We start from the raw sequence: 20898 nt of genomic DNA, 5'->3' as shown, positions 1-20898 counted from the left end.
ACAATAATTTTAGTTTATGTTTGAGACAAGGTCTTGGGTCACTTTTTTTTTTTTTTTTTTTTGAATTTGGCATTATCTTTATTATTGAAGCATTTATGTCATTTACAAGCTACCTACAAGGCCAAATATAAGAAATACACTTACTGCCTTCTGCTTGTAAACACAACAGTTTCTAGGCATACCTAATTTCATCAGCCTTGGGAGAAAAGCACTGTTAATTCTTGTTGCTAAGCAACGTCTCACTTTTCTATGTTACCAAAGCAGAGAGAGAGCCCATGGTCCTTTACAAAGGACATGTCATGCACCTTTACACCTAATATCAACGTATAATTGACATAAACACAAGAAATGTATGCATGGTCTGCAAAAGCAACAGTTTAATTCTCCAGACTTTTCAGGTTTTTAAAAATATCACTTGACAGAACTTTTCTGTGTGGTATGGTTCCCGCATACTCACCCTATCACAGGTCAGACACTGCACTGAACTAATGATTGTTCCATCAAATATGTCAGAAATCACACTCCTGTACTTCTTATGCTGCTTTTTTCTCTTTGGAGATGCAGAAGACTGAGCTAGAATTAACAACATTAAAAACAATCATTAGTTCCTTGAATATTTTTCTCTAAAATATTTTTGCATTGTCTTGGGATCTCATGGCCTCCAAGTCACTAGGACTCCGCGACCGATTCTGAACTCCTGATCCCCGCTTCCATGACACTGGCTTAGAAGAGTGCTACCATGCCTGGCTTCCTCTAGAATCTTTTCCTTTTTAAGATTTATTGATTTATTAATGTGTGTGTTATGTGTCTGTGTGTCTGTGCATGTGGGTAGCCCTGGAAGCCAGAAAACGGCACTGATTCCCTGAGCTGGAGTCAGAAGCAGGTGACAGCTACCTGACGTAACTGCTGGGTACTGGACCCCGCATACCATCCCAGCCACTGGGCCCTGTAGCATCTTCAACAGCAGAAATTACTCGGCCTGCAAGATGCTCAGCAGGTAGAGATGCTGCTTCCCGTACAGCCTCAGGCCTGAGTTTGACCCCCAAGACCCACATGATCTAAGGAGAAAACCAGCCATCTGTCCTCTAACCTCTGCAAGTATGCTGTGGCATGTGCGCTCACACACACATGTGTGTCACGGGCTGGAGAGACGGCGCACTTGCTGCTCTTCCACAGGACCAGCACCGACATAAGGCACCTCATAACTGCCTGTAAGTCCAGCACCGGGTGATCCTACACCCTCTTCTGGCTCCCATAAGCACCCAAACATATATGGCATGTATATACACAGAAAAACACATATACATGAACAATAAAAAAAAATGAATCCTTAAAAACTCATTACTTAAAGAAGTCAATCAAAAATCAAATAAGGCTTAAGCTGGCTTTAAATTATTTGTGATTCTTGGCCACATAAAATATACATGGGGAATATGAAATTAGTTAATTTTATAAACAATCTGAAATTAGTTAATATTACACAGCATAACAACTTACTCATTTGTTCCATGTGTAAATGAGGAGCTAGCCCCCATCACTGGGATATTTATGCTCAACAGGTCAGAGGAAGGAGAAGAAGTTGGGAGGGGCAGGGTAAGGATGAAAGGATAAAGCAGGAGGGCCCAGCCCACACACTGCTCCTTCCAACAGTCCCAGCTGCACTTGCTTGTTTTGCAGTAGGGCTCATATGAAGAAAGGATTCTGTTAGTGAGGTCTGTTATATGTATTCTTCTGGATATAGGTTCTTTGTCAACCTACAAATGTTTATTTCCAATCTTACCCTCCCCCTTTAAAAAAAATCTTAACAAGGAAGGTCCTTTGCCAAGACATCTTAGTTCTTTTATAGATGGTGTCTTTGTTTTGTATGTGGGGCAAAGGGTCTATGCAGGTGACGTATGGAGGTCAGAAGACAAACTGGTGACATCAGTTTCTTTCCTTTTATCGTGCGTCTGCAGATCAAACTCTGGTTATCATGCATATATAACAAGCACTGTTATCCACTGGCCCACCTCGCTGGCCCATGTTTTCAGGTCTACAAGAATGTCTTTAAGACCTTCAGCTACGTTTCTCTGTTCACTTGTTTGTTTGAGACAGGTTTTCATTATGCAGCCCTGACTGTTCTAGAACCCTCTATTTAGACCATGCTGTCCTTGAATTCAATTCCACACAGATCAACCCTCCTCTGAGTGCTGGGAATAAAAACATGCACTACCACATGGGTCCCTCTCTAGTTTCATATGTTAAAATGCTAGCATTCTGACATAAAGCAGGTGGTAATGCAGAATGGTACACTCTGGAAGACGGGCAGCTTTGTACAGTGCTGAGCATAAGATGAACATAATTTTGAACCCAGGAAATATAATCCTCAGACCTTATCTTTGATAAAGAAAAACTTAGGATCATACAAAAACTATACATAAGTGTTTACAGCAGTATTATTCATAATTGCCAAAAATTGTAAACAACCCAGAAATCCCTTGATGAGTGAATAAACAAGCAGTCGCTTGGTGATACCATTGAGACACAGCACGGTAAGGAAAAGAAACAAGTGCTCAGATGTGCAATAATGCAGCCAACTCTGAAATACATTATGCTACAGGATTTAAGAAAAGAAACAGGAAGGCTGTTTCCTATACCTCCATACCGTGTGGCATCATTACAGGGGCCTCTGGGAAAAGGGGAAACAAGAGAAGGAGCAGACTTTAGGGGTCCATCAGGAACAGAGCATCAGTGTGTCAGGCCTTGGCGTAGGGTGACAATCTGATTATGAAATTGTAGGACAGAATGGGTTAAAAGGCACAGGAAAAGAGACTGAAGGGGCTAGGGAGGCTCGGCGGGGAAGCACACTTGCTGCTCTTACAGAGGACCCAGGTTTGCCCAGCACTCAGATCACAGCTCACAACCATCCATGCTTCCAGCTGATCTGATGCTCTCTTCTAACTTCTGTGCCCCAAGAACACATGTGGTGCATATACATATATGTAGGCAAGAGACTCATACACATAAAATGTTAAAGTGAACTAAACTATAAGAAAGTTTTAATGTAGAGAACCACAGACAAAAAAAATTCTAATCGTCATTGTATAATTCTATCAATTTTAAGAGATTACCTACTTCCTAACACTCTATCAACATTAGAATCAGAGTCTAAACTAAGATATAAAGCAGAGGAACTGGAGAGGGAATTCTTCTACCTTTCTTGTGTGGAGGTGTCAATCCCGGCCACAGATTGCCTGATTTAGGAGGGCTTGCTGATAAACGTGGATTAACACTTTCATTTGATGGAAGAATCTGTGATGTAGACAGGTCATTCAAATGGACATCAGTGATATATTCTGTAATATTTAAATTTTTATTATTACCTTCAATTAAAATTATAAATGAAACTATTAAGTAAAGTCATATTCCATATGGTCAATCATGTTCATTAATGTAAAGACTCCTTCATTTGATATACTGAAGACAGTACATGTTAACAAATGCCAAGTGTTTGCTAAGCAAAATAACAGTGATTTTTTTTTTCCCTACCTAGGCATTCAATTAATGTCTAACACGTCACTGCTATCGTCGGTTCAGCAGATGAGTAGTGGTAATACAAAACCAAAGGTGATCATATCTCCCAAATTTAGTAAAATTTCTAAAAATCCACCCACAAGTTACAAAAAGAATTCTTTGAATTCTTTGTTTTCTTGATACAAGATCTCATGTAGCTCAGCCTGGCCTTGAACTCTATGTAGCCCAAGTTGAGGTCATCCTTCACCTCCCAAAAGCTGGGACTAAAGGTATGCACTGCCATGTCTGTAAGACATTTTTTCAAATTATATGTGTCTGTGTCTCTGTGTGAAGAGTACACTTGTACATGGAGATGCTACTGGAGGCCAGGAGAGCTGGAGACGGAGACAGCTGGGAGCCACCCAGTAAGGGTGCTGGGAGCCAAAGCTGGGTCCTCTGCAAAAGCGGCTGAGGCTCTGAAGTGTTGACCCATCCGTGTAGATCTTACCACTTCGTTTTTATTTAACGGAGAGAGAAACCAAGACTTTAAAAAATGCTAAACATGTGCTCGATCACTGAGCCATGCTCCCTCAGCCCAAGTGGATGAAAGGATTATTGTCCCAAATAAACTTGGTAATCAAAACCAAACAAGACATGTAGGCATTGGGAGCTGGAGATGGCTCAGTGCACACGAGCACTTAGTGCTCGTACAGAGGACAGAGGTTCAGTTCCCAGCACCCACCTGGCAGCTCACAACTGCCTATTACTCCAATCCTAAGAGATCATATGCCCAGCTCCGGCCTCTGTGGGATCCTGCACACATTAGGGGTGCAACAACTCATGCATGTAAACACACAGACACATAATCTTTTTTAAAAATGCTGGTATAAATTAATCATACTTATTCTTACTGTGATAAAAATGAGATTTATCTCTCAGGAACCTCTTTCTTCAGAACTTAACTGTAAGAGGAATCAAGTGAGCTAGATCTCATGACTGCTACTCCAACAGTGTTGTGAGCCTCAGTGCCTAGCCTATCTTCCAGCACACGGCACTGTGTAACTGTGCAAATGAACAACAGACAGAGGGAAAACTGTTGATAAAGAATCAACCACGGGGTTGGAGAGAGGTTCGGCCATTAAGAGCACTTGCTGCTCTTGCAGAGAATCCAGGTTCAGTTCCCAGAATCCAAATGGTGGAGGCTTACAACCATCCATAACTCCAGTTCCAGGGAATCCCACACCCTCTTCTGGCTTCATTGGGCACCAGGCACACATGTAGTGCACATGCATACATGCAGTCAAAACACTCATACACAAAAAATAAATATAAATTTAATTTTTTTAAAAAAACATGTCAACCGTGACTATAGAAGACAGCAAAATACTGGTGGTGAAAGCCTTGTTATAGGACTTCCTAAACAGAAGCAGCTAAAGGTTTCAGAGGCTAGTGAGTAAGTATTTCAGGTTTTGTGCATTACATGGTCTAGGTCATAGTTTTTCACCCAGAATGTAAAACAGAATGCTCAGACCTACTTTAGTTCATTATCTCCTATTATGTGCTAAGTAAGAACAAGCCCACAAGCAAGCAGTATAGGAGCCGTCTGCCCCTGGAGTATGCTTCCCTGTGGCTTCTCACAGGAAGTCTGGCTATCAGAACTGATGCTCAGGCATTTACTGACTCAAGAACTTTCTACCCACAGTGAGTCTGTAAAGAGCCTAAGCATTCCTGGGCTTCCCAGTTGGAAGGCACAAGGCAGTCTTCCTAAGCTAAGGGAATATCCAAGAAAGAGCTTTACCTGCTGACTGGTCCTCTCCAGTACTTACAGTGATAAACTAGTCACTCAGACAGTTCACCTGCTGACTGGTCCTCTCCAGTACTTACAGTGATAAACTAGTGCACTCATTTAACCTAATTGACTGGTCCTCTCCAGTACTTACAGAGATAAACTAGTCACTCAGACATTTAACCTACTGACTGGTCCTCTCCAGTAGTAACAGAGATAGACTTGATGCTATTCTTGACCACTGAGTCACATCATCTGATTTCCTAATCATCAAATTTTACAGAATTTATAGTAGTCAATACCACATCAAGATAAGTTAGCTCTTAAAGAGATAAATATGGTATGTAAAGCAATTTAACTCGTGTCTTTCATTTGGGTATTTTCCCTGTCTCAAAGGAACACCATCCAATGTTATGATATAATATATCCTGACAAAGTTCATTTACATGTTGACTATGTCTACAGTGAGAACCACTGGAATGTAATAACATGCATGATTAGAAAATTTGGATTGTGGCGAGATAGCTCAGTGGTTAAGAGGACTGGCTGCCCTTCCAGAGGTCCTGAGTTCAATTCCCAGCAACCACATGGTGGCTCACAACCATCTATAATGCCCTCTTCTGGCAAGAAAAAAAAATTTGGATTGTTTTTCTTTTTCTCAGGATCTCAACAGAACCAAGGGGACTAATTTTCTAGATTACTATGTGACCACATAAAGGGATTCTGATGAGCCCTTGCTTTAAAAATAAAAATTAAAAAAATGAATTCCTAAGTAAATGATCCACAAAATTATCTTTTTAGTTTCATAATTTTAAGGTTTTAACACTTCAAACAGACAGCATTAAACTGCAAGTCTATTAATTAAAGATCGCAAAAGGAAGCCATATATGGTAGCACTCGCCTTTAGTCTCAGCATTCAAGAGGCAGAGGCAGGTGGATGTGTTTAGATAGCCTGGTCTACATAGGAAGTTCCAGGCCAGCCTGGGCTACCCACTGAGCTCCTGCTTCAAACATAAAGAAATAAATTGTTCCAAAAGTAACGGTTAGTGAAGTGCTCACTCCTGCACAGGAAACACTATCATCTCCAACCCGATGACTAAATCGTCACCTGAGGCTCTGCCGTGTATTTCCACTTTGACAGTCTCCTGGCTGTTCCGGTCAGCCGTCTCACACACGGTGTCTCTGTCTTTGTCCAGTTCTACTTCGGAGTTCGCCCTATTGATCTTGTTGCACATCTTCTCTTTCTGCCAGTCCTTGGCCATCTCCAGGTCCTCCTCGTCCTGGATGAGCATTGTGGTCTCGTTGCTGTCTTCAGCAACGCCTTTGCAGCCAGTCTCATTGTCGGCTTTCTCGATGCTGCTGCTGCTGCTGCAAGACTCGCACGACTGAAAATCCACATCCGACTGGCTCTTCTCCTCCTCCACAGTCTCCTCAGAAGCCAGGGTTTGCGGGTCTTCTTCTAGTTCCATGACCTGCTCCTTTAACTCCTCATGAAGCAGGTCCATTAAACAGCGGAGGAACTCCTGGGCATCCTACAGACCGACAACAAAGCCACATGAGCAGTCTAGAGCGAATGCCCGTAGGGCCCTAGGGAGGATGAATGTGTGTGCAGTGTCACATTGAGTACGTCTGCAGCCCACACTGCATCCCAAAAGCGAGGCAAAGAAAGCAATGCTTTGAAATGAAATGGGGTCTACAGCCATACCACCCTGAACGCGCCCAATCTCGTCTGATCTCAGAAGCTAAGCAGGGTCGGGCCTGGTTAGTACTTGGATGGGAGACTGCCTTGGAATACCAGGTGCTGTAGGCTTAAAAAAAAAAATAAAATTAAAAAAAAAATTAAAATGAAATGGGATGAAACAGAAAATAAGGATTCTCCTCAGGTGATAATCAGAATTCAGATATATGTCCTAAAATAAAATATTATGTAAGATGGGTTTAAGTTAGAGCTTTTCCCATCCATGGACTGTATCTTAAAGAAAAATTCTTTTTCAGTTAGTGGTGGTGCACACCTTTAATCCCAGCACTTAGGAGGCAGTGGCAGGCGGATCTCTATGAGTTAGAGGACGGCATGGTCTACGTAGTGAGTTCCAGGGCAGCTAGGGTTACACAGAGAAACCTTGTCTTGAAACACCAGAAAAAAAAAGAAAGAAAGAGAGAAAACCTTGATCGACCCTAAGAACTTGTTGACAATATGACTTTCTGAACTGCAAAGATGCTTCAGCCAAGTAAGAGCATTTACCACACAAGCCAGACAACCCAATTCAATCCCTAGAGCCTGCTGTGGAAAGACAATCCACTTTACAAAGTTGTTCTCTGACCTTTACACAAGCATTGGGCATGTGCACACCCCCCACATACACACACTCACAAATAGTGTTAAATAACAAAATTTAAAAATACAAATTCCTGAGCTCCTTGTCACAGTACTAAATTATAATCTCTGAAGAGTCAGAAATTTACATGGGAAAAGTTAGTAGAAAATAAGTAATAGTTTGAGAAAAGAGAATGTGTGAGGACCTGCTATAAATGCTCAAGGTACTACACACCGCTGAAATAACCGAGCCTGCCCTAGGACAGACAAGGAGAAAGCGCCCAGAAGGGAGAAGGTGCAGTGTGGTACAGACACTGGCCTGGCATCCAACAGGCACTGCATTCATTCACTGGATCCACAGAAATGAAAAAATAAACTAACAGCCTGCTGTGGTGGGGCACCTCTGGGTCCCAGCCCATGAGAGGTGGAGAGAAGAGGATCAGAGACCAAAGGTCATCTTCAGCTAATGGCAAGGTCAAGACCAGCCAGGGCTACAGGAGACCTGTCTCAAAAGCCCACACACGACAGACACAGAGGAGCAATCGTCAAAAAGGTCAACGGGGAAATAATCAAGTATGATAACATTCTCTACGTATTTGGACAGATGGTTCACAGTGAAGATGACTCGGTAAGAGTTCTTCCAGACGACCAGGCTGTTTCCAGCACCCACAAGGTTTGGCTGACAGCCATCTGCAACCTGAGCTCCAGGAAATCTGACGCCCTCTTCTGACCTCGGTAGGCACCAGGCACACGTGGTGAACATACAAACATACACACAGGAGAAACAGTCATACAAATAAAATAAATCCAAAAAAAAAAAAAGTAAGGCGTTTTTAAAGGATAACTAACCTGCTGAGAATAGCCTCGGAAAGTTGGGTTTACAGTTTTAATTCCTTGGAACAGATTAGCAGGCACAACAGATCCGGGCCTGGAAAGGAAACAGTTTTTTTTTTTTTTTTTTTTGGTTTTTCGAGACAGGGTTTCCCTGTGTAGCTTTGCGCCTTTCCTGGGACTCACTTGGTAGCCCAGGCTGGCCTCGAACTAACAGAGATCCGCCCGGCTCTGCCTCCCGAGTGCTGGGATTAAAGGCGTGCGCCACCACCGCCCGGCAAAAGGAAACAGTTTTAAACAGGTATTTTTGTAGTTTTTTTTAGAATTTTTATTACTCTCACAATGCACAGTACTTTTAAAAAGCACAACTTCTAAACAGTTCTAACACAAAACTAACATAGTACATCAAATAATTACCAAGATGCTTAGCCCCAGGGCACAGCTAGCCTAGGCTGCCTGTTAGGCCCACAGTCTGGGAAGGAAGACTTTGCCCCCAACTCTACATCTTAGTAACAGGCGCTGCAGCCAGCCTATCATCCGCTGGCACTGACACTGGCACTGACACTGGCACCAGCTCCTTCATCTGCATTCACTTTCACATGTAACACCTGACCTAGCCAAATCCCATTTCCACACTTTTTTTCAGCCCTCCAAACAGGTCTGCATTCTTTCCATATTCATCATACTGGTTTTTAAAGGTAATTATGGTAAGTACATACCTGCTCTTGTGCCATAATTCTGTCATTAGTTTGAGATAACTTTTACAAATTGCTGGCTTCTTATCTGTTCTAGCCAGTCCTCCACAATCAAGAAAGAAATGTGTCAAAGGTGGGCTAATTAAGAAAGAGAAAAATATATATCAGAGTGGAATCAAAGCTGAATTCCTATTCATTTCTAGCTGCTCAATGAATTGACAGCATGTTAACCTTTGCTCTCTTTTACAGTCTGATATTCATTCCTTGATATCATTAGTAAGTCCAACCACTCATGTTTAGATCCACAAATCAGAGTCCTCTACCCTGCCCAACTCAGGGAACAGCTATCAGTTTTGTCTCAGTAGCATCTGTCACCTGTGAGCCCCCTCATGGCATCTTTTATTTATTTAGTTATACTTTTTCTCTTTTAAATGTATTCTTCTCTCCTATATCACATCTGGACCACAGTGTTCCCTCCATCCTCCTCCCAGTACTTCCTCGCAAACCCCCCTTTTCCCCAGATCCACTCCTTCTGCACTTCCCTTAAGAGCAGGCCTCCCGGGGATATCAACCAAACACTGCTGTCTTAGTCAGGGTTTCTGCTGCTGTGACAAAACACCGTGACCCAAAAGCAGGTTGGGGAGGAAAGGGTCTCACTAAAGTGAGACTGTGCTTTGCTGGGATACTTGATGCTGCTGGGCTAGAGCCAAGAAATTAGTGGTGACTAAGAAGAGACCAGCATCACTGAGGTGAAATCTGGGAAATGTTTCCTGAGAGCACAGAGAAGCTGTGTTCCAGAGGTGGCCAAGGTGGTACCTCATGCTGGCAGCCAGCGTGACCCAAGTCCATTTGTTGAAGATGCTGTCTTTTATCCATCGTATATTTCTGCCTTCTCTATTAAAAATCAGGTTCTCACAGGTGTATGGATTTACATCTGCATCTTTGATTTAATTCCATGATCAACCTATATGTTTTTATGCTAATATCATGTGGTTTTTATTACTATAACTGTGAATTAGAGCTTGAAATCAGGGATGGTGATACCTCTGGAAGTTCTTTTAATGTACAGGATTTTAGCTATCCTGGACTTTTTGTTTTTCCATATAAAGCTGAATATTGTTCATTCAAGGTCAAGGTCTTACTAGGTCACTCTGGCTAAGGAGGCCAAGCCACTTGCCTCTGCCTTCTGAAGGCTGGGATAAAATGTTTGAACCACAGCACCCAATCTCTTTTTAAATTTGTTTTTGTTTCTGTTTTTAAGAAGAGTCTTACAATTGGATGTGGTGGCACAAACCTATAATTCCAGTGCTTAGAAGACAGGAGCAGGAGGAACACCATGAGTTCAAGGCTAACTTGAGCTACAGAGAGTTCCTATCTGAGAAAACAAGGGAGGAAGGAGGCAGAGAAGGACTGAGCCAGGCCGAGGAGCCAGAAGAGATGGGAAAGAGAAAGAGAGGGTGGGAGGGGAGAGAGGCTGCTATGCAGCCGAGGCTGTCTTCAAACTCACGACCACTCGGCCTCGGCCTCTTACTGCTTACATAAGGAGCAGACATGCACCACGTTCAGCTGCCCTCGTTCCTAAACAAATCTCAGTCCGTGTATCTTTCTACTATCCCTCTCCCGCACCCCGTTTTTTTCTCAGTCCTCTTTCTGTTCTTCGGCACAGCGGGTCTCCTGGACTGATTCTTTGATTTTTCTTCTAAATACTCTCTTTCTTGGATCATTTTAAATCCCCACCAATACACCAGTGATGGCCAAATTCATATAACATTAGCCTTCAACCATCTAATCTCAACTGAATTTATATTAAATGCCCAAACTGACAGCTATCATGACATTTTAAATTTAACATGCTCAAAATTTTACTTTCAAGTGAACCTGCTCTTCCAATAATCTCCTGCATCTTATTACCATCATCGTGTGGGCATGTGAAAGAGAGTAAGAAAGAGAAGATGGAGTCAGCAGATAAGAGACCCTGCTGCTCCTCCAGGACCCAGGTCCAACTCCTAGCACCAACATGGACCCTCACAGCCACCTCTGGCCCCAGTTCCTGGGGGTCCCATGCCCTTCGTCGCACTCTGAGCAGTAGGCATGCGCACGGTACACCGACCAGCACACATGCAGGCAAAACACTCGGACACATGAAATAAAAAGCTCCTTCATCACACAAGCCTGTTACTAAACTTCCTATCTCCTCCTTTCCCCGTTTACTCTAACCGTATCCTAGCAACCATCTCCTAACAAATGTCCTTGCACTCCAAGATTGTACAAGACACCACTATTTCTTACCTAGATTGCTGCAAGCTTTCTATTTTTCCCAATTATACTTTTCCCTACAATCTCCTACAGCTCACTGTCCACATGGCAACCAGTGCTCTAAGACATGCTACTTCACTACCCTGCAGGAAAAGGACTTTGGTGGTCTCTTACCACACCAAAGACTTCACTTTTGATGGGGACTACACATGGAACTATGGAATCACTCCTCAATTCCTATGTCTGCCATACAGATTTTCTTCCAGGTTCTCAGGGTTAAGCTCTTTCCCAAGGCTGCTTACAAACTCAGGTTATGCTTTGACAATGCTGAAGTCAGTGGTTCTGAATTCTATCCTGACTCAATCCATCAACCTAAAAAGTAATAATCACCAATCTATATGCCACAAATAAGGAGGAAAATATAACCACTCTAATTCAAAGTATTCCGTCTACAGACATATGTAATAAACACTTCCATAAGATTTCTAACCTAAAATGATCTCAGATAAGTGTGAGCTCCTCGTCTTCTGTACATAAATACACTGCCAGAGATACCCAGTGGAGCAGCAGGCTTAAGGTCCTAAGTTTGAGGCCAAGCTCTGCAAAGAACAACACAAATACTTTGCCCAAGGACATATTCCTGGAAGTCTAAACCAGGATCATCTGTCTTAGAAAACTACAGGCATAAACTGGGTATGTTTATAGATGCCTGTAATCCCAGTACTTGAAAACTGGTGGGCTGGAGAGATGGCTCAGAGGTTAAGAGCACCGACTATTCTTCCAGAGGTCCTGAGTTCAATTCCCAGCAGCCACATGGTGGCTCACAACCATCTTTAATGAGATCTGGCACCCTCTTCTGTGTACATAATAAATAAATAAACCTTTAATAAAAAGAAAGAAAGAAAGAAAGAAAGAAAGAAAGAAAGAAAGAAAGAAAGAAAGAAAGAAAGAAAGAAAGAAAGAAAGAAAGAAAGAAAGAAGGAAAACTGGTACAAAAGGATCAGGAATTCAAGGTTATCCCCAGCTATACAGTTCCAGGCCAGCCTGGGCTAAAATAAGACACGTTCAAAAGAAAACAAAATAATAAACTTAGTTGCATGCACAGCAACCCCACACCCAGGTTCACTACCTCTGGGAGTTAGTCAGCTACTGCCGTAACAAGCTAAGCAAATGTGTACTGGTCTCACTACTCACCAGTTGGAAAGAGCCTGGAGAGCTGCGTTCATGTAACAAGTGTTTCCAATGTTTTTCAGACCGGTCAGGCCTATGAAGAACAAATTAAGTCATCATTCAATAAGACATAAATGGCATAATTTTCTGGGTGTTTATTGAAAACAGCAACTTCAAATGTTAAAGCTATAGAAATGGGTTAAAAATAGCTCACTAGTAGGCATGTGCATACTGTGCACACAACCCTGAACACACACACACACACACACACACACACACACACACACACACACACACGGGGAGGGTCCCCCCACCAGGCAAGAAAGATTACTAACAAAACATGGAATACACGGCAACAGTCTGAATAACTCAGAGGCCATGCTCTTGAAAATCTTTCACCTTGCAAATTTGTAAACTTGAGATAAGTTCAAGGATTTGTTAATTTAAGCTCAAAAATCTGCACTTGAAAAAAAAAAAGAAAATAAAACCCTTTCCTACTGTTATGTAATGAAAAGTAATTTTTTTTTTTTTTTGGCTGAATTTATTTTGGGCAGGGGGTTGTGGTGGTGGGTACCTGGGAGGAGGAGGTGACCGAGTTCTCACTATATAGCACTGGCTATCCTAGAACTCACAATGTAGACCAGGCTGGCCTGCCTCTGCTTTCCAAGTGCTTGTATTAAAACTGTGTGTCACTACTCCTGGCTTAGGAATACATTTTTTAAAACAATTTGAGTTAAGATTACAATTTTCATTCCTACCAAAGCCCAAGTGGGAAGTTGGCCTGATGTTGATGCTAAACCTCCTAGCTGCTCCCCGCTTCCCAGGGGCTGTACTTTTTTATTTTATCTCATCATTTAAAGAGAAAACAGTCAGTGTAGATGTTAACTCAGAGGCAAAGCATGTACTCAACATTTTTGAGCCCCTGAGATCAAGTCCCAATACACACACACACACACACACACACACACACACACACTGGCAAATATTTCCAAAAAGAATTATAAGCCAGTCATGGTGGCTCATGCCTTTAATCCCAGCACTCAGGAGGCAGAGGCAAGTGGATCTTTGTGAGTTCAAGGTTAGCCTGGTCTACATAGCAAGTTCCAGGACAACCAGGGTTATATAACAGAGAGACCTTGTCTCAAAACGCAAAGCAAAAACACAACAACCCTAACAAAAATAAATATAATTCTAGGGCTAATAATGTAGCTCAGTGGAAAAGTGCTTGTCTAATATGTACATAACCCCTGTGTTCCAAGAACTAGCAGAAAATTCAAGGTTCCTATTAAAGACTCTAAGCCTTAAAAACATGGGAACACTGATGGAGCGTCTCACAATGAGTAGGGCAAAAGGTCCACTGGAATCCCCTGACGCTCTTTCCAAATGAATGCTGGCCCTTGAAAATGCTACTCTAGTGTTCATTCGTTTGTTTGTTTTTGGTGGGTAGGAGGAAAACAGAGTGGCTTAGGGCTGACCTCAGCCTCCTGAGTGCTTGGACTACAGGCTCCCCGTCTCGCTTCCCTTAGACGCCTGCTGAGGCAGTACCTTCCCATTCCCCAGAAACCCCTATCACTGGCTGAGAGCAAATGGCTCCCAAAAGGCAAGACTAGCAAAAGGCGGCATCCAGTTGAGAAACCAACACTGGACAAACCAAGTGTGCAGGGCCTGCGAACAAGAGTTCACGGCGAACCTCCGAATCTGTTCTGAACTCTCTTTCGATTTTGAACTTTCATGTGGAGCTTCCTAACGGAGTGGCAATGCCACACAGGAGTCTTTACCTCTTGCCTTCAGCTCATCTTCTTCGTCCACTTCTATATCCAGATCTTCAAACACAGCAACCAGAGGGGTTTTCAAGGTTGTATTGCTGGGTATTTTAAAATCCTTAATAAGGAAAAGATATAACACACTTGAATAAATTCTTTTTTTTTTTTTTTTTTTTTGGTTTTTCGAGACAGGGTTTCTCTGCGTAGCTTTGCGCCTTTCCTGGAGCTCACTTGGTAGCCCAGGCTGGCCTCGAACTCACAGAGATCCGCCTGGCTCTGCCTCCCGAGTGCTGGGATTAAAGGCGTGCGCCACCACCGCCCGGCATAAATTCTTATAATATCAAAACACACTTTAATTTTAACTTACATGATATCTACAATGCACAACTGTGAAAAGGCATTACCTTAACAACAGAAACTGACCAGCATGGCGGCACTTGCTGGTGACCCCAGCACTCAAGAGGCAAAGCTAGTCCTGGCTGGTAGTAAGTTAGAGGCCAGCCTGGGCCACATGAGACCCTGCCCAGAAACCAACCGTAACAGCAGGCTGGAAAGACGGCTTCATGTTAAGAGCAAAATGACCCTAAGTCGATCCCCACCTATATCAGGTGGCTCTAAACTGCCTGTACTCCAGCTCTCGGGGGTCCGACACCTCTTCTGAACTCCTATGGTATCTGCACTTACACGTTTACACACCCTCACATGGACACACACCCAAATAATTTAAAAAATTAAAAAATAAAGTAAACATAACAATGATAAAGATAGAGCCTTAAGAATTTATGAAATGGCAATTATTATAAAATTTACATTTATATTTGGTAGAAAACAAGTATCTATAAAAACATGTCTTTTTATTTTTAATTATGTATTCGTAGAGCTATGTGAGCATATGTACATGTGAGTACAGCTGCAGAGAAGGCCAGATCCCCTGGAGCTGGAGTTACAGGCAGTTTTGAGTCACCCAGGATAGGTGCTATGAACCAAACTCAAGTCCTCTGCAAGAGCAGTATGCGCTCCTAACCAGGGGCACTTTTCCAGTCCCCCAAAAAACATTTTATAAATGGCACTTCTGAATTTAAGCTCAAGAATTAATTTTACCTAAATTAGTGACATGCCTTGTCTGTTCTGGTCTCTGTAACTTCTACAGATACAAAGAATGCAACAGCTGAGTCCATCCACAGACCCACTGTTTGTTTGGCCCTGAAGTGCTTGCCATACAACATGTAACAACACACAGAGCACAGACTTCTGTAAACAAGAGTCATCCATCTTTGCAAACTTGCTTGTTAAATCTCTTGGCCCAAAGGAGAAAGTTAATACTGCTGCTAAGTTTTAGCGTCTCTACTAGTTTTCAGTGTTAACAGCAAGTAACAGGCTGCCAAGGGAGAGAACAGGAAAGGGGCTGTGTCCGCACCAGCTGCTGAGGAGTCCTACCCTCTTCCTAGATTCAGGTGTGCAGAAAAAAAAAAGATTTACAAAAAGCTGTATGGAAACTTACTACTTTGTAAGCTAATTAAAAAAAATTTTAGCGAACTTGAACACAGGCACTCTGCACGAGTTATTAATGAAAACCTCGTACCTGGCAGAGGATATCCCTTTCAAACTTTTCTTAAACAGATTTTGTAATTCTTAGGTGTTTTCCACTTCAACTTCCACCCTCACCTCCCATCCATTCTATGCTAAAAGAGAACAAGGCGAGGCCTGAGTGCTTCGTCCGGGCCCAGCACAGGAACTCTAAAAGGACAAGTAAGGTGCACAGGCTTGCTCTGTAAATCCCGGCTCGTGACAAACTCTGAAATGACTTCCTGAGCACACACTATCTAAGCTCAGATTACCTGGACACTGTTCTCTTGTGGTTGTTGAGGTTGTCTTATGTGAGGCAATGGAGGAGGAGTTCCTAATTTTCTATCCAAAAACACTTCTTTGCTGCAGGCATAACACCATACTCGAAGGGTGGTGAGGTTCACAGTCAGATGATGCTTTGTCTCCTACACAGTTCACAGGAGGGAAAAGGGAGCTGCCATTAAACATCCTTGAAAATGCTTCTGCAAAGCAAATCTACTCAGAAGATCTAATCTAGAGCACACACATACACACATCCAACACTGTAGAGACAGACTAACTATAAGATCTTACATAGTAACACCACCTAACTACTCTACAGTTACTCTAGCATCTGTTTCCTCTCATTCATAAGACAAAGATAAACACAACAGTGGAAAGCTCGTCAGTTCTGCAATTAACAGACAAGAATAGAAGGAAATGGTGAGCAAGCCAGTCCAATGACACTCCTATAAACCAAAGCAGCCAAATGATCATGTGTTCAAGGTCAAACTCCACTACATAGAAAACCTAAGCCCAGCCTGGACTACATGAGGTTTTTCAGGGAGTTGGGGAGTGTTTATTTGTTTTAATCCAGGAAAATGGAACTGCAAAAGAACACATATTATTTAAGTGGGAGCAAAACAGAACTCAAGCAATAGTAAAAATAAGCTCTCAGATAAGTTGATAGCCTTTCCCAAAGGGAGCTCTGTGTGAGGGCTTAGCCCTACGAAATATACAAGATAGGACTGTCTAATTTCTCAGTTTACTAAGGGAGGGCCTTAGAAAATGCACAGGGGAGGAAACTGTGTATAATGCTGCCTTAGGGCTTCAAATATTTGAGCTTAATTCAACCTCATGAGGAAACCTGGTTGAGACTAGTTGCTGCAGATTATCAATGGGCATCTTAAGATAGCATTCGTTAGAGAAACTTGGAGTTTAGACTGGAAGAGCTACCTATCACTACTGAAGATTCATGTCAGAGTCACATGGGCAGCGCCACACAACTGGAACAGTGTAGAAGGGCCCTCCAGTCAGAGCGGTGTGGAGAGCAAGCACAGGGCAGGAGGCGGGACACAAGGCAGGGAGCCAGGCAGTCAATCCAGGGAAGGACAGGATCAGAAGACAGCGCAGCAGGAAAAGGTACCTGGTACAAGCTTGACGATCTGAGTTCAAACCTACAGCCTACAGCGGAAGGTCAGAACCAGCTCCCAGAACTTGTCCTCTGACCTCCACGCATGCTGTGGCACACACATGCCTCTGACACACACACTAATAAAAATTAATTAAATTTTAAAGCAAACAGAAACAGCCTCCACATCTATCTGATGCTATACCTACAGCCTCCACACACATCCTTGTATAATTCTTTTATCAACACTCAACTACAGTCATGCATTAATACCAATTTTCTTACCAACCCTTTCACTGAGAATAAGCGAAGTTTTAGCTTACACATTTTCTAAAAAGCAAAACCTCTAGGCTGGTGTGGTGTCACACATCTGTAGTGTGACATTTAGGAGACCCAGGGAGGACTCCAAATTCTAGGACAGGCTAGGTGACACAGCTAGACCAGATCACAAACACCTCACAACTCCAGGCGCAACCTGAACTAATGTTATATTGACTCCCCTTTCCTTCAAGCTCTTCTGACAGTTTTCTTGCATGGCCAGGATTTAGCTCAGTGATAAAGTGCATGCTTGGCATCTGCACAGTCCTGGACCCAATTCCCAGTACCAACAATTGCCATGTATCCAATAATTATATACATACCTGTGAGTGTATGGTGCTGTGATCTACTTGGGATTCACCACAACCAACATAGGAACACCTATTCTATAAATAAGAAGGAAAGTATTTTATCACAGATGCATTAAGTTTACAAATAGCATTACAATAATACTTACACTTAAGTTCTGATTTTATGTTTTAATTCAATGATTAAATTACTTTCCATAGTTAGATAATATAGCTAAAAGGTATCAAGCATGAAGACCAGACTAAATATTTCAAAACTGGGTTATCTCACCTTCAATAAAAAGTGAGCATAAAAATATCTGAGTAGTTTACTAAAGACTCTACAAGCATACTTAAATTAAAATCCATCCAGTTTGAACCTTAATTTTTTTTTTGTTATTATGTTTTAAAAGTATACTCACATAAAATTCTTGTATGCATCAAAAATTGTTATTGATATGTATAAATTTACAGTAGCAAACGTTTTAAGAAAAACATGTCTATGTATACCTCCAGGCATGCCCACAGATTGGGTCCTCGGACTCTGCAGTCCTGACAAGCACCCTAGGAAAGTAAACACAGGAGATGTTTGCTGTGTTGGCAAAAACACAAACAGGTCACTCTAACAACGTATATTTTTATAAATGACACAGAGTACTCTACTAACTTACTCAAATACGTATTAAAGAGAAAAGTGAGTATGGTTTTTTAAGGACAATTGCTATATAACTTACATGAGATTTTTGTATCAAATCCTCTTTTGTTATTTCACCAACTGAATCCAAATGTGGACAATGATTTCGAAAAGTCGTCATTTTCCTACAATTTTGTCCCTGTTTTTCAAAGTTTTCCAAATCAGGCAATACCTACAGGAAAAGTGACCCAAAATTAATTACAAAATGCTAACAAGCTAAAAATGATTAAAGCAAAAAGAATGGTCGGATGCAGCAAGGGCCCACGACTATCTAGCAAGAGGTTCTTTGTCCCAATAACGGAACCTTATGAGATTCATCTTGTGGAAAGAGCCTTCAATTCAGTCAGGAAGAAATTGGTTCTCACAATGTTCATACGACAACTTCACGGGTGGGCATGTCTTGCCAGGCTATCGCTCATACAGTCCACGGCTGGGTAAGACTGATGCTTTTCTCCTTCAGTAGCACGCACAGGAGCTTCCAGCAGGAGGAAAGCCGGATGAAGCATCCATGGAGGTACTGGAGCATCTCTCCATGTTCTGTTACTCAAGTTTATGTGGTGTCTACAGCAATTGGGTCTTATCAACCAGAGAGAACCTGTCTCAGTGAGAAGGAAGGGGAGGACTGACTCAAAAAGTTGCCCTCGACTTCCACACATACACCGTGGCACATGTGTGCCTACACACACACACATACACACATACATACACACACACACACACACACACACACACACACACACACACACACACAGAGAAAACAAATAAAAACAACTAATAATTTTTAAAATTTGCAAAATCACACTGTGGACTTCAGGACAGGAAGTTCAATTTAAACACTTGTTAATGTTCTTATTCATGTATTTAAGATAATGTTTAGCAACCTTTTCCACCCATGCCTCATCTTTCCTCTCCTTTTCATACCTAAGAACATGTACTGCCAGTCAAGAGGGGAGAGCTGGATTCAATTACTCTCTCAACTACAGAAGTAAACAAACAAAACATATAAAGCAATTTTTAGGTACTAACAACAGTGTAAGAACAGTGATCCGAACAAAATGAAAATGAGATAAACCTCTATGACTGCCCCTATGAGCCTGGCAAGAACTTGTAGGCTTCAGAGCAGCGAGGGGAAACGCTAACAGGACAAGCAGTCTCAGAGGTGAAGGGACAAAAGAGAACGTAGGAAGCTCGGGGTGATTAGAGCCTGCAAGGTACAGTACCCCAGAAAAAAGAACAGAGACAATAACCTAGCTCTGGAAAGCGCAGGGGCCGCCATCATAGACTCAGCCCAGCACTGATGAGTGCACAGCTGGATGAAGAAAGAGCAGACCGCAGGCTGGAGCAGGGAAGATTCTTCATTCTCACAGCCTAACAAGGCTGCCTGTGTTGCCACCAGCCACGGCTGGAAGGCTGGGAATACAGGGAGGACATAGAGCATTCAGATGCAGTGCCTTGCAGTGAGGAATAAAAACTGTCCTGCACTAACTAAAAGCTTTTTGTTGTTGTTGTGTTTTGTTTTGTTTTGGTACTGCCTTTTAAAAGCTCAAAGGGGAGTCTTGAAATAGATAGACAGACAGATAGATAGATAGATAGATGGATGGATGGATGGATGGATAGATAGATAGATAGATAGATAGATAGATAGATAGATAGATAGATAGATAGATAGATAGATAGATAGATACCCAATGGCAGGAGCAGGGCACTGGAGAGGTGGGTCAGCATTTAAGAACACTTGCTGCTCTTCCAGAGGTCCCAAATTCAGTTCCCAGCATCAATATGGCTTCTCACAATTGTCCATACTTCCACTTTCCAGGGCATCCTATGCCCTCTTCTGGCTGCTCCATATACCAGGAATACATAAGACACACAAATACATGCAAGCAAACACTCATAATCACAAAACAAATAAATAAATCACTTTTTGTTTGATTTTTGAGACAAGGTTTCATTATGTAGACCTAACTGCCCTGGAACCCACTGTGTAAGACAGGCTGGCCTTGAATTCAGAGATTCTCCTGCCTCTGCTTCCTGTGTGCCACCCCAGCTAGCGGCATCTTTAAAAAATAATAAGCAGGAGGCACTCAACATGGGACTCTGGTCTGCACATGTTACACACACAAACATAAAAGAACCCTTATAAACAGAACTTTATAGGGGCTTTTGTTTTTGCTGGTTTGGTTCTAGAGGGACTGAAACACAGGACCTTGCACATGCCAATCAAGTGTTCTACCAGGAAGCTGGAGCCCCAGTCGGCAAGGGCTGGTTTTGGTTTTTGTTTTGTTTCTCTGTGTGGAACTCGCTCTGTAGATCAGGCTGGCTTCAAACTCAAAGAT

General features: G+C 42.3%; 1 protein-coding gene and 1 non-coding gene across 8 annotated transcripts in view; one reads left to right on the top strand and one right to left on the bottom strand.

The window, feature by feature from the left end:
• The window catches only part of Usp33 (ubiquitin specific peptidase 33), a 56524-nt gene that overhangs the window by 24178 nt on the left and 11448 nt on the right, over nucleotides 1-20898 (bottom strand). For 2 of the 7 annotated variants that reach the window (XM_076575256.1, XM_076575257.1), the window contains exons 2-13: nucleotides 18928-19157; nucleotides 18603-18734; nucleotides 18379-18432; nucleotides 17905-17967; nucleotides 16146-16298; nucleotides 14323-14425; nucleotides 12569-12638; nucleotides 9143-9256; nucleotides 8442-8520; nucleotides 6387-6810; nucleotides 3195-3335; nucleotides 458-573 (exon numbers count right to left, since the gene is read on the bottom strand). In XM_076575256.1, coding sequence (XP_076431371.1) covers nucleotides 458-573; nucleotides 3195-3335; nucleotides 6387-6810; nucleotides 8442-8520; nucleotides 9143-9256; nucleotides 12569-12638; nucleotides 14323-14425; nucleotides 16146-16298; nucleotides 17905-17967; nucleotides 18379-18432; nucleotides 18603-18734; nucleotides 18928-18936 — 1458 coding nt within the window. In that variant the 5' untranslated portion in view covers nucleotides 18937-19157. Of the gene's footprint in view, nucleotides 1-457; nucleotides 574-3194; nucleotides 3336-6386; nucleotides 6811-8441; nucleotides 8521-9142; nucleotides 9257-12568; nucleotides 12639-14322; nucleotides 14426-16145; nucleotides 16299-17904; nucleotides 17968-18378; nucleotides 18433-18602; nucleotides 18735-18927; nucleotides 19158-20247; nucleotides 20401-20898 lie in introns of those variants that run through there. The other 5 variants (XM_076575258.1, XM_076575260.1, XM_076575262.1 and 2 more) reach the window with 3 other exon arrangements.
• On the top strand, nucleotides 6970-7088 carry LOC121830668 (5S ribosomal RNA). The gene has a single exon (XR_006073880.1). It is a non-coding gene; the product is annotated as a 5S ribosomal RNA (ribosomal RNA).

The sequence above is a fragment of the Peromyscus maniculatus genome, chromosome 6 (genome assembly GCF_049852395.1).
Source record: "Peromyscus maniculatus bairdii isolate BWxNUB_F1_BW_parent chromosome 6, HU_Pman_BW_mat_3.1, whole genome shotgun sequence".
Classification (NCBI taxonomy): Eukaryota; Metazoa; Chordata; class Mammalia; order Rodentia; family Cricetidae; genus Peromyscus; species Peromyscus maniculatus.
The sequence above is the reverse complement of the archived record's forward strand: the minus strand, read 5'-3'. Positions and strand labels throughout refer to the sequence as shown.